We start from the raw sequence: 13,099 nt of genomic DNA on the forward strand, positions 1-13,099 counted from the left end.
AGAAGAAATGTAATAGTCCTCATAGTCAACAATGCAGTATTTGCATGAAATCTTAAAAAAAAAAAAAAGAAAGAAAAATGATCTCGGTTTGTTTTCAAAGCAAACTATTCAGCATCACAGTAATCCAAGTCTATACCACAACCACTAATGCCACAGAAGCTGAAGTTGATCAGTTCTATAAAGACCTACAAGACCTTCTAGAACTAACAAAAAAGGGTGTCCCTTTCATCATAGGGGACTGAAATGCAAAGGTATGAAGTCAAGAGATACCTGGAGAAACAAGCAAGTTCGGCCTCGGAATACAAAATGAAGCAGGGCAAAGGCTAACAGAGTTTTGCCAAGAGAACACACTGGTCATAGCAAACACCCTTTTCCAACAACCCAAGAGTCATCCAAGAGATGACTCTACACATGGACATCACCAGATGGTCAATACCAAAATCAGATTGATTATGTTTTTTCAGCCAAAGATGGAGAAGCTCTCTACAGTCAGCAAAAACAAGACCTAGAGCTGTGGCTCAGATCATAGGCTCCTTATTGCAAAATTCAGGCTTAAATTGAAGAAAGTAGGGAAAACCATTAGACCATTCCAGGCATGACCTAAGTCAAATCACTTACGATGATACAGTGGAGGTGATGAGTAGATTCAAGGGAGTAGATCTGGTAGACAGAGTGCCTGAAGAACTATGGATGGAGGTTTGTAACACTGTATAGGAGGCAGTGACCAAAACCATCCCCAAGAAAAAGAAATGCAAGAAGGCAAAGTTGTTGACTGAGGAGGCCTAACAAATAGCTGAGAAAAGAAGAGAAGCTAAAGGCAAAGGAGAAAAGAAAGGATATACCCATCTGAATGCAGAGTTCCAGAGAACAGCAAGGAGAGATGAGAAAGTCTTCCTAAGTGAACAACACAAAGAAATAGAGGAAAACAGTAGAATGGGAAAGACTAGAGATCTCTTCAAGAAAATTAAAGATACCAAGGGAACATGTCATGCAAAGATGGGCAAAATAAAGGATAGAAATGTCAAGGGCCTAAAAGAAACAGAAGAGTTTAAGAAGAGGTGGCAAGAATACACAGAACTCTATAAAATGGTCTCAGTGACCTGGATAAGCATGATGATGAGACCACTTACCTAGAGCCAGACATCCTGGAGTGTGATGTCAAGTGGGCCTTAGGAAGCATTACTATGAACAAAGCTAGTGGAGGTGATGGAATTCCAGCTGAGGTATTTCAAATCCTAAAAGATGATGCTGTTCAAGTACCGCACTCAATATGTTAGCAAATATGGAAAACTCAGCCACAAGTGGCCACAATACTGGAAAAGGTCAGTTTTCATTCCAATCCCAAAGCAAGGCAATGGCAAAGAATGTTCAAACTACCGTACAATTGTGCTCATTTCACGTGCTAGCAAAGTAATGCTCAAAATCCTTCAAACTAGGCTTCAAAAGCATATAAACCAAGAACTTCCAAATGTACAAGCTGGTTTTAGAAAAGGCAGAGGAACCAGATACCAAATTGCCAACATCCATTGGATCATAGAGAAAGCAAGGAAATTCCAGAAAAACATCTATTTCTGCCCCATTGACTAGGTTAAAGCCTTTGACTATGGATCACAAAAAACTGTAAAAAATTCTTAAAGAGATGGAAATACCAGACCACCTTACCTGCCTCCTGAGAAACCTATATGCAGGTCAAGAAACAACAGTTAGAACAACAGACTGGTTCAAAATTGGGAAAGGAGTACACAAAGGCTGTATATTGTCACCCTGCTTATTTAAATTATGCAAAGTACATCACGTGAAATGCCAGGCTGGATGACTCACAAGCTGGAATCAAGATTGTTGGGAGAAATATCAACAACTTCAGATATGCAGATGATACCACTCTAATGGCAGAAAGCAAAGAGGAACTAAAGAGCCTCTTGATGAAGGTAAAAAGAGGAGAGTGAAAGAAAGCTGGCTTAAAACTCAGTGTTCAAAGAATGAAGATCATGGCATCTAGTCCCATCACTTCATGGCAAATAGATGGGGAAAAAGTGGAAATAGTGACAGACTTTATTTTCTTGGGTTCCCAAATCACTGTGGACAGTGACTACAGCCATGAAATTAAAAGACGCTTGCTCCTTGGAAGAAAAGCTATGACCAATCTAGACAGCATATTAAAAAGCAGAGACATCACTTTGCTGACAAAAGTCTGTGTAGTCAAAGCTATGGTTTTTCCAGTAGTCATGTATGGATGTGAGAGTTGGACCATAAAGAAGGCTGAGCACCGAAGAATTGATGCTTATGAACTGTGATTCTGGGGAAGACTCTTAAGAGTCTTAGAATGCAAAAAGGTCAAATCAGTCAATCCTAAAGAAAATCAACCCTGAATACTCATTGGAAGGACTGATGTTGGAGCTCCAATACTTTGGCCACCTGCTGCAAAGAGCTGACTCATTGGAAAAGATCCTGATGCTGGGAAAAATTGAAGGCAGGAGGAGGAGGCAACAGAGGATGAGATGGTTGGATGGCATCACTGACTCAATGGACATGAGTTTGAACAAACTCTGGGAGATAGTGAAGGACAAGGAAGCCTGGGGTGCTGCAGTCCATGGGGTCGCAGACAGTCAGACAAGACTGAGTGACTGAACAACAACAACATATATCAGATGTCTGCTGGTATGATATGCACATGGATCCCTGAAATGATTTGGGGAATCTAGCATCAAGCCTATTCTGCAAATGAGGAAACTGAGGCTTGGGAAGGGGAGATGACCTACCCAAGAGATCCTAAGGAGTCACTGGGGATTTAATACGGATGTTCCTGACACCTAAGCCCCAGGTCTTTCTACCCCTAGATATCTTGGGTGGTGAGAGGGAGGAGGTTGGAGACACAGAGGGTGATGGGAGCAGCACCTCTTCTGGGTACACATGATGATCGTGCTAAAGATCACAATGGCCAGCAGCAAAGCCACTCCCAGTCCTATGGTGACGTTGCGGAGTGTGTCCTGTGACTCCGACTCTTGGCTGTCCTGGGAGCCCTGGAGAAGAAGCAGTGTGATGGGAGGAGGCTGTGGGGTCAGTCTCCCGCCTCCCTTCTCTCCTATTACCTCTGTCCCGCCAACACTCACCAGTACCACCAGCCCCAGCTGCAGCAGCTGCGTCAGGGAGTCCTGGTCATTCCGGATCATCCTGGCCACAAAGCCCGGCTCAGGCCCGAGGGACATTGGCATCCCCCAGGCTTCTTGCTTACCCTCCTGCCCACCCCAAGGGCAGCCCCACTCACATACTCAGCTGGTCAAGGGTCAAGGCCGACCCATTTGAGAAGACAAAATAGGCATCAAGATAGGAACGTCCTCGGGCCCTGGAATGGGGCAGAGGTGAGGCCCGCAGCCCAGGACCACCCGGCCACACCCCTGCTGCTGATCCTGTCTTCCTCGCCCCATCCACCGAGTGGGCACTCACCGAACCTGGGAGTCTATGTCCTGAATGTTCACAATGTAGACAGTAGTCCTGGTTGCCTGAGCAAGAGCCCTGCAAAGGGGGCAGATGTCACAGAGGGTTGGGGTAGGGGCCTTAGCCCAGGCCTGTGGCCAGGGCTCTGCCAGTGAAATTAGGGATTGTGTGAGGGTCACCTCCTCTGGACAGCTCCACTGGCTAAGCAAGCAGCACTCTTGCGCAAATTAGACAAGGAAGCCCCTTCCTTTGGGACCGGGTTTATAGTTTAGCAAGCAGAGTGCCCTGTGCAGTTCACTGCCTTTGCAACTGTATGTGGCAGCCCTGTTTAGGCCTGTCTCTGCCCAGCCAACCATAGGCTTCTGGGCACATGCAGAAGGGAAGGGCCGGTACAGGTATAGGGTCAAAGACAAGGACCAGATCAAATGTGGGTCACGGACAGGGTTGAGAGATATTCCATTCAGATTTCTCTCAGGGACTAGGTTCCCAAGCCCTGTTCTTCCCCACAGGCCACCCGCCCCCTGGCTCCCGAGACCTACGCTTTAATCTTGTCCGAGTTGGCGCCCACGTCCTCTTTGTTCAGTGAGAACTGCAGCCTCACGCGGTAACTCTGGTCCACGGTGAAGAGCTATGGGAGGGGGACATGAGGAAGAGGAGACGCAAGGGACCCTGGGGCTGGCAGAGGGCACTGGGAACTGAGCTAGAACCTAACACTCACGTTTAGGGTGATTTTGGCTTCCTGGGCAGGACCCTCAGAAGGCTTGTCTTGGGCCTTGACCGTCACTTGGTAGGTGCCTTGGAGAGTGGAATCAAGGCTGGTCACCAGGCTACGGAAGGTAGGAGGGCACCACTCAGTTCTGAAACCCAAGCTGGAGTCCTCTCAGAACCCCCTTGGACCCCTCCTAGGATGGGGAACTCACTGCCCTGAGGCCCCGCTTGGCTCCCCCACCCCTGTCCGGGGGCTGCCCACAGTTACTCAATGTTGCCAGTGAACACGCTGGCCTCCGAGGAAGTGGAGACCCGGAAGAAGCCCTGGAAAGGGGTCACGGCCCCATCCTTAGCGATGAAATCCACTTGAAAGATGGAGAACAGGATGGCTGCGTTGTTCCCTGAGTCGTCATCTCTGGCCTGGGAGCAAGAAAGAGTGAACAAACTCTGGGGGCTGGGCCAGGTCAGGCACCCCTCCAGGAATTCAGATTCCTAGCAGGAATATGAAGCTAGGGTAGCCTGGGAGCCTGGCCCCGCTGTGAACTCTTTTGGCCTTCCCCAGACCACTGACCAAATGCTTTAAACAAACAGTGTTTGAATACGTCCCTGCTTCAACTCAACAGGTCACTGCCCAAGTCTCCCCCAGGTAGAAGGTCACCCTGGGAAGGTTCCCCCTCTCACTGCCACACACGCACAAGCTTAGGGACACTCAGTTGTCCTGAGCACCTACTGTGTACCAAGCACCTTCCCCCAGACCCCTCCTTTCAGCGCTCGCTAACAGGAGTATGAATTCCCCCAGCGGACCATGAAATGAGGCATTTTTATTCACTCTAGTGCCTTTCGGAGAAGAATATGACCAACACACAGAGCTGTGAGGCCACTGATGTCACTGTTCAGGATGAGGCTAAAGCTGGTGCTGACGTTTCAAAAGGGAGTTGATTTAAAGAAAATTGTTCAAAGCCAGGGCCACACTCCTGACGTTGGAATGAACATCTTCAGCCAGGGCTGAAGATTGGAAAACTGACCCTTTGAGCCTAGAAAGAACCTAGAGAGGAAGAATCGCATGCGTGCTAAGTGGCTTCAGTCGTGTCCAACTCTCTGTGACTCCATGGACCGTAGCCCACCAGGCTCCTCTGTCCATGGGATTCTCCAGGCAAGAATACTGGAGTGGGTTGCCATGCCCGCCTTCAGGAGATCTTCCCAACCCAGGGATCAAACCCACATCTTTATGTCTCCTGCATTGGCAGGCGGGTTCTTTACCACTAGCGCCACCTGGGAAGGCCCAGAAAGGGAGAATTACTATTCCCCTTTTATGGGAGGACACTGGGGTTCTGACAGAGACCTATCTTCCCCAGGGCACATTCGGCTGTAAGTAAGGAGGGCCAGACCCAACCATCTCCACACCCATGCCCTTTCCATAACTCAAGGAGGGCCACCCACATATAAAACGCCTAAACCCTAAGGAGTCACTGCCAAGGGCTGACAGCTTCTTGTCTGGAAGGGAAAGTGAGTTCCTAAAAGGCACAGCAGCTCCCCGGCTCAGTTAAAAGGCCTGGCCAGGCCCAGGCCCCAGGGCTGTGGGGGAGGCCTCAGCCCCACCCACTGCGGGGACAGCCACCACCCTCTAATATAAACACATCCACTGCCATAAAAATTGAAAGCATTTTTGCAGCTTGCTCTGGAAATCATTTAATACGAGGAACTTGTTTAATTTACAGTTATTGTGATTTCTCTGTAATAGTCCAGAATTCTGAAGAAAAGCACTGCAAGTGGTTTTTAGGATCATGAATTGTTTATGAATACCACACTTAACAATTAATGGAGTTTAATGATATCAATTAAGCAGGTGCATCATTTCCATCCCAGAGAGTTAATACATTTTCTTTCTAGTGTTTAAACATTTGGAGGATGGCTGAAAGACCCACAGGCCTAGGCCCTGTATTTCCTGGGGCTGATGTGACTGACAACGGTTGGAGCCAGGGCCTTACCCGGACGGACGCCACCTGCTGGTTGGGCATGACGAGTTCTGGGATGATCACTGCAAGTGTAGACAGGAAGAGGTCAGTGGCATCAGGGCCAGTGCCCCCTGGGGCAACTGCTGACCATAATAAGCCCAGCTCGGGGCTCATCCCTCCAAACCTGCCCTTAAGCTCTCTACTGCCAGACCCCCATTACTGCTACCCCTGAGCCGCTAGTTAGCAGGTCCTCCACCTCCCATTGTGCAGATGGGGAAACTGAGGCCCAGAGAAGGAGGGCCGGGCCCAGGATCAGATGTGAGTTGGGACAGAGATAGAGTGAAAACTCGGGTCTCTCCTCCTGTTGAATCCCTGAGAGAGAGACAGGGCTGGAGGCCTTCCTCCCTTTCCAGGGGCACACCTAGGGTCTGAGCAGCATCTGTGGGAGTTGCCCAAAGGTAGTTCTGGCAGAGTACAGTGTGGGTGGGGAGGGAGGGGCTTGCAGCTTACCAAAAGTCTTATCCTCAGGCAGAAAGTAAGGCGCGTTGTCATTCACATCCTCGATGGTGATGGGGAGGCTTCCTAGAGGGAAAAGATTGGCTGGCTTTGGTCTCTAAGCAAGACTTGACCCACAAAGCCTGGTCCTCAGGCTTGTTCCCAGCAGCCTCCCTCCCATGCATCACCCATGGTCAGACCCCTCCCCTACTAACTCAGTCTCCTCTGGCCTGTGTAGGAGGGAGCATCCTCCCCAGACCTCAGAGAGGATAAGCAACTTGTCCAAAGTCACACAGTGAGACCACTGGGCCAGGACTGAGCCCAGCCCAGGTACGTCCCACCTGGCCACAACATTATTCTGGCCCTGGTTAGCTGTGTAAGCTAGATTATTGAACTGCCTGTTCTGTACCTCAGTTTCCTCATCTATAAAATTGGCTAGGGATCACCTACCATATGGATTGTGTGGGAGTAAAATGGTGAAATGCTTGCAAGGTGCCTAGCATAGTCTGGGCTGTAGTAAGGATTCAATACATGCTGGCTGTTGATGTGACTGTTATTGCTACTTGGTGTCAGAGGTGGGATCTGAGCACACACCTGGCTCTGAAGCGTCTCTTTACACTGCCTCTCAGCATCACAGCATTAAGTGCTAAAGTCCCTTGGACAACAAGGAGATCAAACCAGTCGATCTTAAAGGAAATCAACCCTGAATACTTGTTGGAAGGACTGATGCTGAAGCTGAAGCTCCAGTATTTTGTTCATCTGATGCGAACAGCCAACTCATTAGAAAAGACCCTGATGCTGGGAAAGATTGAAGGCAGGAGGAGAAGAGGGAGTCAGAGGATGAGATGGCTGGATGGTATCACCAATGCAATGGACATGAACTTGGGCAAATTCGGGGGAGATGGTTAGGGAGAGGGAGGCCTGCATGCTGCAGTCCATGGGGTTGCAAAGAGTCAGACACGACTGGGCAACTGGACAACAACAGCATGCCAAGCACTGCACTCAATGCCTTCCATACATATTCTCATGTACTCTTCATAGGCAACCTACTACCCAACTCCACTTGACCGATGGGGCAACTAAAGCTCAGGGCAGTGTCGTGACTTTCCCAGGGGCACAGCTGGCCGGGGCCGGAGCCAGGATTTGAACCCAGACCTTACAAATTCTAGTCCTTCCCCACAGCCCCTGCGTTGCAGCCTGCTGAGCCCTGCAGGCCAGGCTGCCTCACCGTTGTCACTGTATGCCTGGAAGCGGGGGTCTGTTGTGAGGTCATAGGCCCGCACGACCAGCGTGACCAAGTCACAGGCCTCATAGTCGATGGCCTCGCTCTGGTTGATGATCACCGAGCCATTGGCCAGCACAGAGAACCAGCCGTGGCACAGGCTGCCCACGTCAACTCCAGCCTTGGTGCAGATGACATTCATGAGCTGTACCTCCACCTGGGACATGGTATCCCTGTCCTGGGCCACCACGTTGACCAGAATGCCGTGCTGTGAGCCATTCTCGGCCACCCGGATGCCCTGGAGCGAGGCTGAGTCCAGGGTGGGTGGCACGTCATTCACATCCTCCACAGTCACAAGGACTTCTGCTGTAGTCTCACGCCCCTGGGTGTCCGCATTCTCGGCACTCACGATCAGACTGAAGGAGGCCTGTGTCTCGTAGTCCAGGCTCACATCCGAGGGCAACGAGAGGCGGCCCACTGCCTGCCCAGACCCCAGCACCGAGCCTCGGATCATGAAGTTGTTGGCGCCGCTCCCTGACAGGCTGAAGCTGATACGATTGTTGGCTTCCGTCTGGTCTGCATCCCAGGCCTCCACCATGCCCACCTGCACTCCTGTGGATGAGGGGCAGAGTGCAGAGGGACCCCCAGCCTGGCGGCCACTGGAGGCATCCTCCGTCCTCACCCGCCATGGGGGCCTCCGGCCTGCCCTTGACTTACCCAGGGAGCCCCAGGGAGGACTTACCTGGGTCTCTCTCCCTCACTGAGAAGAAATATCTGGACTGGTTGAAGATGGGCAGATTATCATTGATGTCCTGCAGACAGAGGCAGTTCTGAGCCTAGGGAACTCAGGCCCCTGGATTGGGCCCCCCCAGACACAGCCTGAGAAGCCAATATTTCCCCTGACCTGCGGTCCATTCTCTCTGTCCATCTCCTCAGACAGCGCTGCCCACTTCAGAGATGATGAAACAGACTTCAAGAGGACAGAACTAGCCCAGACCCCACCCCCCGGGGCTCCGAGGTCCGCGGCAGGCCCTCTGAAGCTGGGTGCACACTGTGCTTCCCTGCCCACCACTCACAGCTGTCTCAGACCCTGCTCTCCAGAGGATGGTTCTGCATCCCCACCTGTGTCCCTGCCTGGCCCAGCTTGACTCCCCATCTCTCGGATTTACTGTGTTGGCCCCAATACCACCTTGATCCCACAAATGCCCAAGTTTTTCCTGGTCCCCTCCTTCCTCCTGTCCGTCCTACCCTTGGTTGGCCCCACCACACTCTCTCTGAGCTCAGGTGGGGAGGCGCTGGGGGCATATGCCAGGGTTGGACCTGGTCCTGCCTTCGGATGCCCACTGCGTTCTGTTCTCGCCTTCCCTTCCCAGTGGCCTCTGTGGTCACCCATGCAGAGTGCTGCTCCTGTGTCAGAGCATCAGGCCAACTTCTCCTGCACCTCCTACCCCGACACTGGTATGCTGAGTGCTCTTGGCTCTCCGGGTCCTTCCCCAGGGCGGCCCATGGACTTTTGCTTTTGGCTTTTTCTAAATAATGGTAGGACGGACATTTTTGAAAACTAGAGCCCTCTCGTTCTTGACCAGATGGAATTTCTGATGGAGATTTCCCAGAGATGGCATCACTGCCCCATGCCCATGGTCAGCTGCCTTCTCAAGGTCGTCCTCACAGGAGGAGCTACGAGCACAGCTCCAAGTTCAACCCAGTTCCATCTCTTCCTCGTGTGTGACTCTGACCGCTCTGGGCCTCAGTGTCTTCATCTGCAGATTGGGGTCGTCATCCCTACTCACAGGGCTCATGGGTGTGAAAGAACCCTGATGGCTCAAGAAAGGCAGTTTTGCCTTTTTTCCTTCTTTATGGCCTATTGCCCCCGACCCCCAAAGACAACTGGTGAGTCCTCACCTGGCTTCTGTTTCTGTTTTCCCTGATGTCTCATCCTGATCCTTGTAGGAAAGTGTCACATCCCAACCCAGTGGGAAACAAGACTGCTGTGTACAGGGGCGCAGGCTGTTCACCGCACAACCCAAGGGGGCGCCAGCTACATCGTGGACGTAAGGTGCTTGTGGCCGGACAGCAGCCTTAGAACCAGACAGACTGGATTCAAAGCCCCATTCTGTGACCCAGGCAAGCTACTGAACCTCTGTGCGCCTTAGTTTTTTGATCAATGTGATGGAGCTAACCCCTGCTCCCTCGCAGGGCCAGGTGTGCACTGAGTGTTTTCTCCAGGCCGGGCATTCTTTGCAACACTTTCCATTTATTAACTCATATTATTTTCATCCCCATTTTACAGATGAGGAAGTTGACGACACAGGGAGGCTGACTGATTGCCTAAGGTTACACAACCAATGAGCCAGGACTCTAACCCATCAGCTTGGCTCCAGAACTCTTTTACCCACCATATTGCAAGGGCAGAAATGTGATTTGAGCTGGGAGGAGGCAGAACAGGCCACCTTCTCGGGAGCCTCCCAATACGGGGTTCATCCCAAACCCCGTCCCCAGCTGAGCCGGGCCTTACCTCCACGGTGATGGTGACATTGACTGTGGTCCACAGGGCAGGTTCGCCAGAGTCAGACACGTTCACGCTCAGCACGATGCGGCCCCCCAGAGCAGGGTCGATGGCCTCTCGGTCCAAGGGCCCCAGGTTTCTGAGAATGCCTTTGTCGGGGTCCGCTGAGAAGTTGTGGCTGAAGGGGCTGGGCAGGAGGCTGAAGTGCAGCAGGCTGTTGTTGGTGTCTGGCTGGTCATTGTCGTGAGCCTGGGCAGGTGAGCAGGGTTGGGATGCCCGCCATCAGGTGCTTGCCCACCCATGGGCCTCCCCCTCCTAAAATCAGAGGGCTGCTCCCCAATTCCCAGCCCCTGTCTCCCAGCTAAGAGGACAGGACCAACAAGAGCTTGAAAGACCTTCTGAGGTCTTAAACACTGAGGTCATTCCTTCATCCCACACATGTTTACCTACCACATGCCCAGCCCTGTTGCAGGTACTGGGACTAGAGCTGTGATAAGACAGTTCCCGTATGGAGCTGATATTCTAGCGAGGTGAGAGGTGTGGGGGCAATATACTACAGACAGTCAAATGTAAAAGTTAACCAACAGAAGTAAGTGTAGGGGAATTCCGTGGTGGCCTGGTGGTTACGATTCTGGACTTTACCTCCTGGAGCCCAGATTCAGTCCCTGGCTGGGGGTGGTGGTGGAGGGACTGAGATCCTACAGGCCACGTGGTGCAGCCAAAAAAGTAAGTGTGAAATCCAACAAGATTCTGATTCATCATGACTACTTCAGTGCTTTTTTTTTAAGTAGCTGAAATTCTTCACCCAATCTGTGTGTGTGTGTATTCCTGTCCTGCCAGGCTCCTGAGCACACGCTTGGTGTGCCTTTAGGGTGACTGGGCACAGAGAGCCCAAGAGGCTCTCCCCTGCCATCAGGGCTTTGCGCTCACACACAAATGCCTTCGACACCGTGTCTGCTTGACTCCAGGTCAGGTTGGTCCCTCCGCTGGGCTTCCCCCACCCCTGTGCCGCCTGCCATACAGCACAAGTGACACCCTTGCATGATGGTCTGCCGCCCTCTCTGGAAGCAGGAATTATGGTGAATTCATCTCGGAGGACCCATTGCTCAGCAAAGGGCCTGTTGCATTTAAGTGCTCAGCAAATGTGGCTTTGAATCCAGAGCTGGGCTAGTCTGACTTGGACCCAATTCTTTCGTCTCCTCCCTGCATACTGCCACCTTCAGCTCTTTTTTTTTTTTTGTAGGTAGATATCTAGGTTTATTCATAGAAAGAAATGAAATCTTTCATGGAAGGAGGTCCCACAAAGAGAAAGTAATGCATCATTTGTATATAGCTACTTTGTTTTAGATCTGTCGGGTTCTTGTTTATGAAATGAAAAACTCCGGTTGTTCATCCCGCAGCACTCTGAACTCAGGCCGGCTGATTCGCCAAGCACTTCCCAGGGCTGAAACCGGACACTGTGGTTCCAGCAGCATATCTGAGATGCTCCTGCCCCCAAAGAGCTCTCAGACCAGGGTGAGAAACATTGAGATGCATGGAGAAAGACCCAGGTTTCAGCACTGCCACTGACTGGCTGTACAACCACAGAAAAGTCACATAACCTCTTTAAGCCTGTTTTCTCCTTCTGCGAAATAGGGACCATTAGAGCAGCTACTTCACAAGGTTATCAAGAGATCAGGAAACCACAAGCCCCAGAAAGACGGGAGGGCCCCGTGGCCACATGATTGTCATTCTGAAGACTTTGTTTCCTGCTTCTCAAAAGACGTCCTTATTGATGATTCAGTGCAGGACCTTCTCCCCAGTGTTCCTCTGGAGCCAACAGTTGGTTCTTATCTCTTCGTCTCTGAGAACCTGGCCACTGGTCTCATTTCCATTTTTGCTCTGGCCATTATGAAGCTCACAACTGAGTTTTCAGCCCTCTCCTAGCAATTGTATGGCTTCGGGTTTAACCCTGCCTTTGTGCTTACACCGCCTGGTAGCTCAGATGGTAAAGAATCTCCCTGTGATGCAGAAGACCTGGGTTCAATTCCTGGGTCAGGAGATCCCATGGAGAAGGGAATGGCAACCCACTCCAATATTCTTTCCTGGACAATTCTATGGATGGAGGAGCCTGGCGGGCTACAGTCCATGGGGTCACATAGAGTTGGACATGATTTGTGTTTATTTTCTCTTTTTCTTCATTTCTTTTATTATACTTTTAAATCTAAGCCACTCAAATTCTTTTTGGAGTGAGGCCGGGACCTGCATTTTAAAGAGCAGTGTGGTTTTTGAGGGCTCGCTCTGTGCTAGGCAGTACTTTATATCCTTTATGACCCTGGGAATAAGTTCTATGATTGACCTTATTTTCCAAAGAAGAAATGGAGGCCCAGAGAGACTGAGTGACTTTCTCAGGGCCACACAGCAGAGCCCAGATTCCAGCACAGGGCCAACATGACCACAGAGCCAGGCTTGGTGCCCTGGGCCTGTTCCCTCCGCCCACCAGTTTCAGGCTGGCTCGCACCTGGATGGTCACGGAGACATTTCCCTCCTCCTCCTGGACAAAGATGTTGTAGGAGCCGCTGACCACGGGACTGTTATCGTTGACGTCTAGCACATGGATCTGTAGCGTGGTCGAGGACGACAGGTTCCCGCCGTCCGTGGCCTGCAGCGTGAGGTAGTACACAGCCTGCTTCTCCCGGTCCAGCAGCTCGCTGTTGCTCACCGTCACCTTCCCCGAGTCTGGATCCACTGCAAAGATGTCCGCCCTGCGGCCAGATGGAGCGAAAAAAGATGCAGGAT

The 13,099-nt window shown here is 51.3% G+C and overlaps 1 protein-coding gene across 4 annotated transcripts in view; it reads right to left on the bottom strand.

Annotated features, from left to right (window-relative positions):
* The window catches only part of CDHR2 (cadherin related family member 2), a 44,947-nt gene that overhangs the window by 4,975 nt on the left and 26,873 nt on the right, over window positions 1-13,099 (bottom strand). For all 4 annotated transcript variants that reach the window (XM_006075541.3, XM_006075542.3, XM_025292971.2 and 1 more), the window contains 13 exons: window positions 12,822-13,065; window positions 10,331-10,570; window positions 8,558-8,627; window positions 7,822-8,427; window positions 6,609-6,680; window positions 6,132-6,181; window positions 4,412-4,563; window positions 4,154-4,262; window positions 3,975-4,063; window positions 3,445-3,513; window positions 3,266-3,343; window positions 3,111-3,171; window positions 2,896-3,020 (listed from right to left, as the gene is read on the bottom strand). In XM_006075541.3, the coding sequence (XP_006075603.2) occupies window positions 2,896-3,020; window positions 3,111-3,171; window positions 3,266-3,343; window positions 3,445-3,513; window positions 3,975-4,063; window positions 4,154-4,262; window positions 4,412-4,563; window positions 6,132-6,181; window positions 6,609-6,680; window positions 7,822-8,427; window positions 8,558-8,627; window positions 10,331-10,570; window positions 12,822-13,065 (1,965 nt within the window). The remainder of the gene's footprint in view (window positions 1-2,895; window positions 3,021-3,110; window positions 3,172-3,265; window positions 3,344-3,444; window positions 3,514-3,974; window positions 4,064-4,153; window positions 4,263-4,411; window positions 4,564-6,131; window positions 6,182-6,608; window positions 6,681-7,821; window positions 8,428-8,557; window positions 8,628-10,330; window positions 10,571-12,821; window positions 13,066-13,099) is intronic.

Source organism: Bubalus bubalis, chromosome 9 (genome assembly GCF_019923935.1).
Source record: "Bubalus bubalis isolate 160015118507 breed Murrah chromosome 9, NDDB_SH_1, whole genome shotgun sequence".
Lineage (NCBI taxonomy): Eukaryota > Metazoa > Chordata > Mammalia > Artiodactyla > Bovidae > Bubalus > Bubalus bubalis.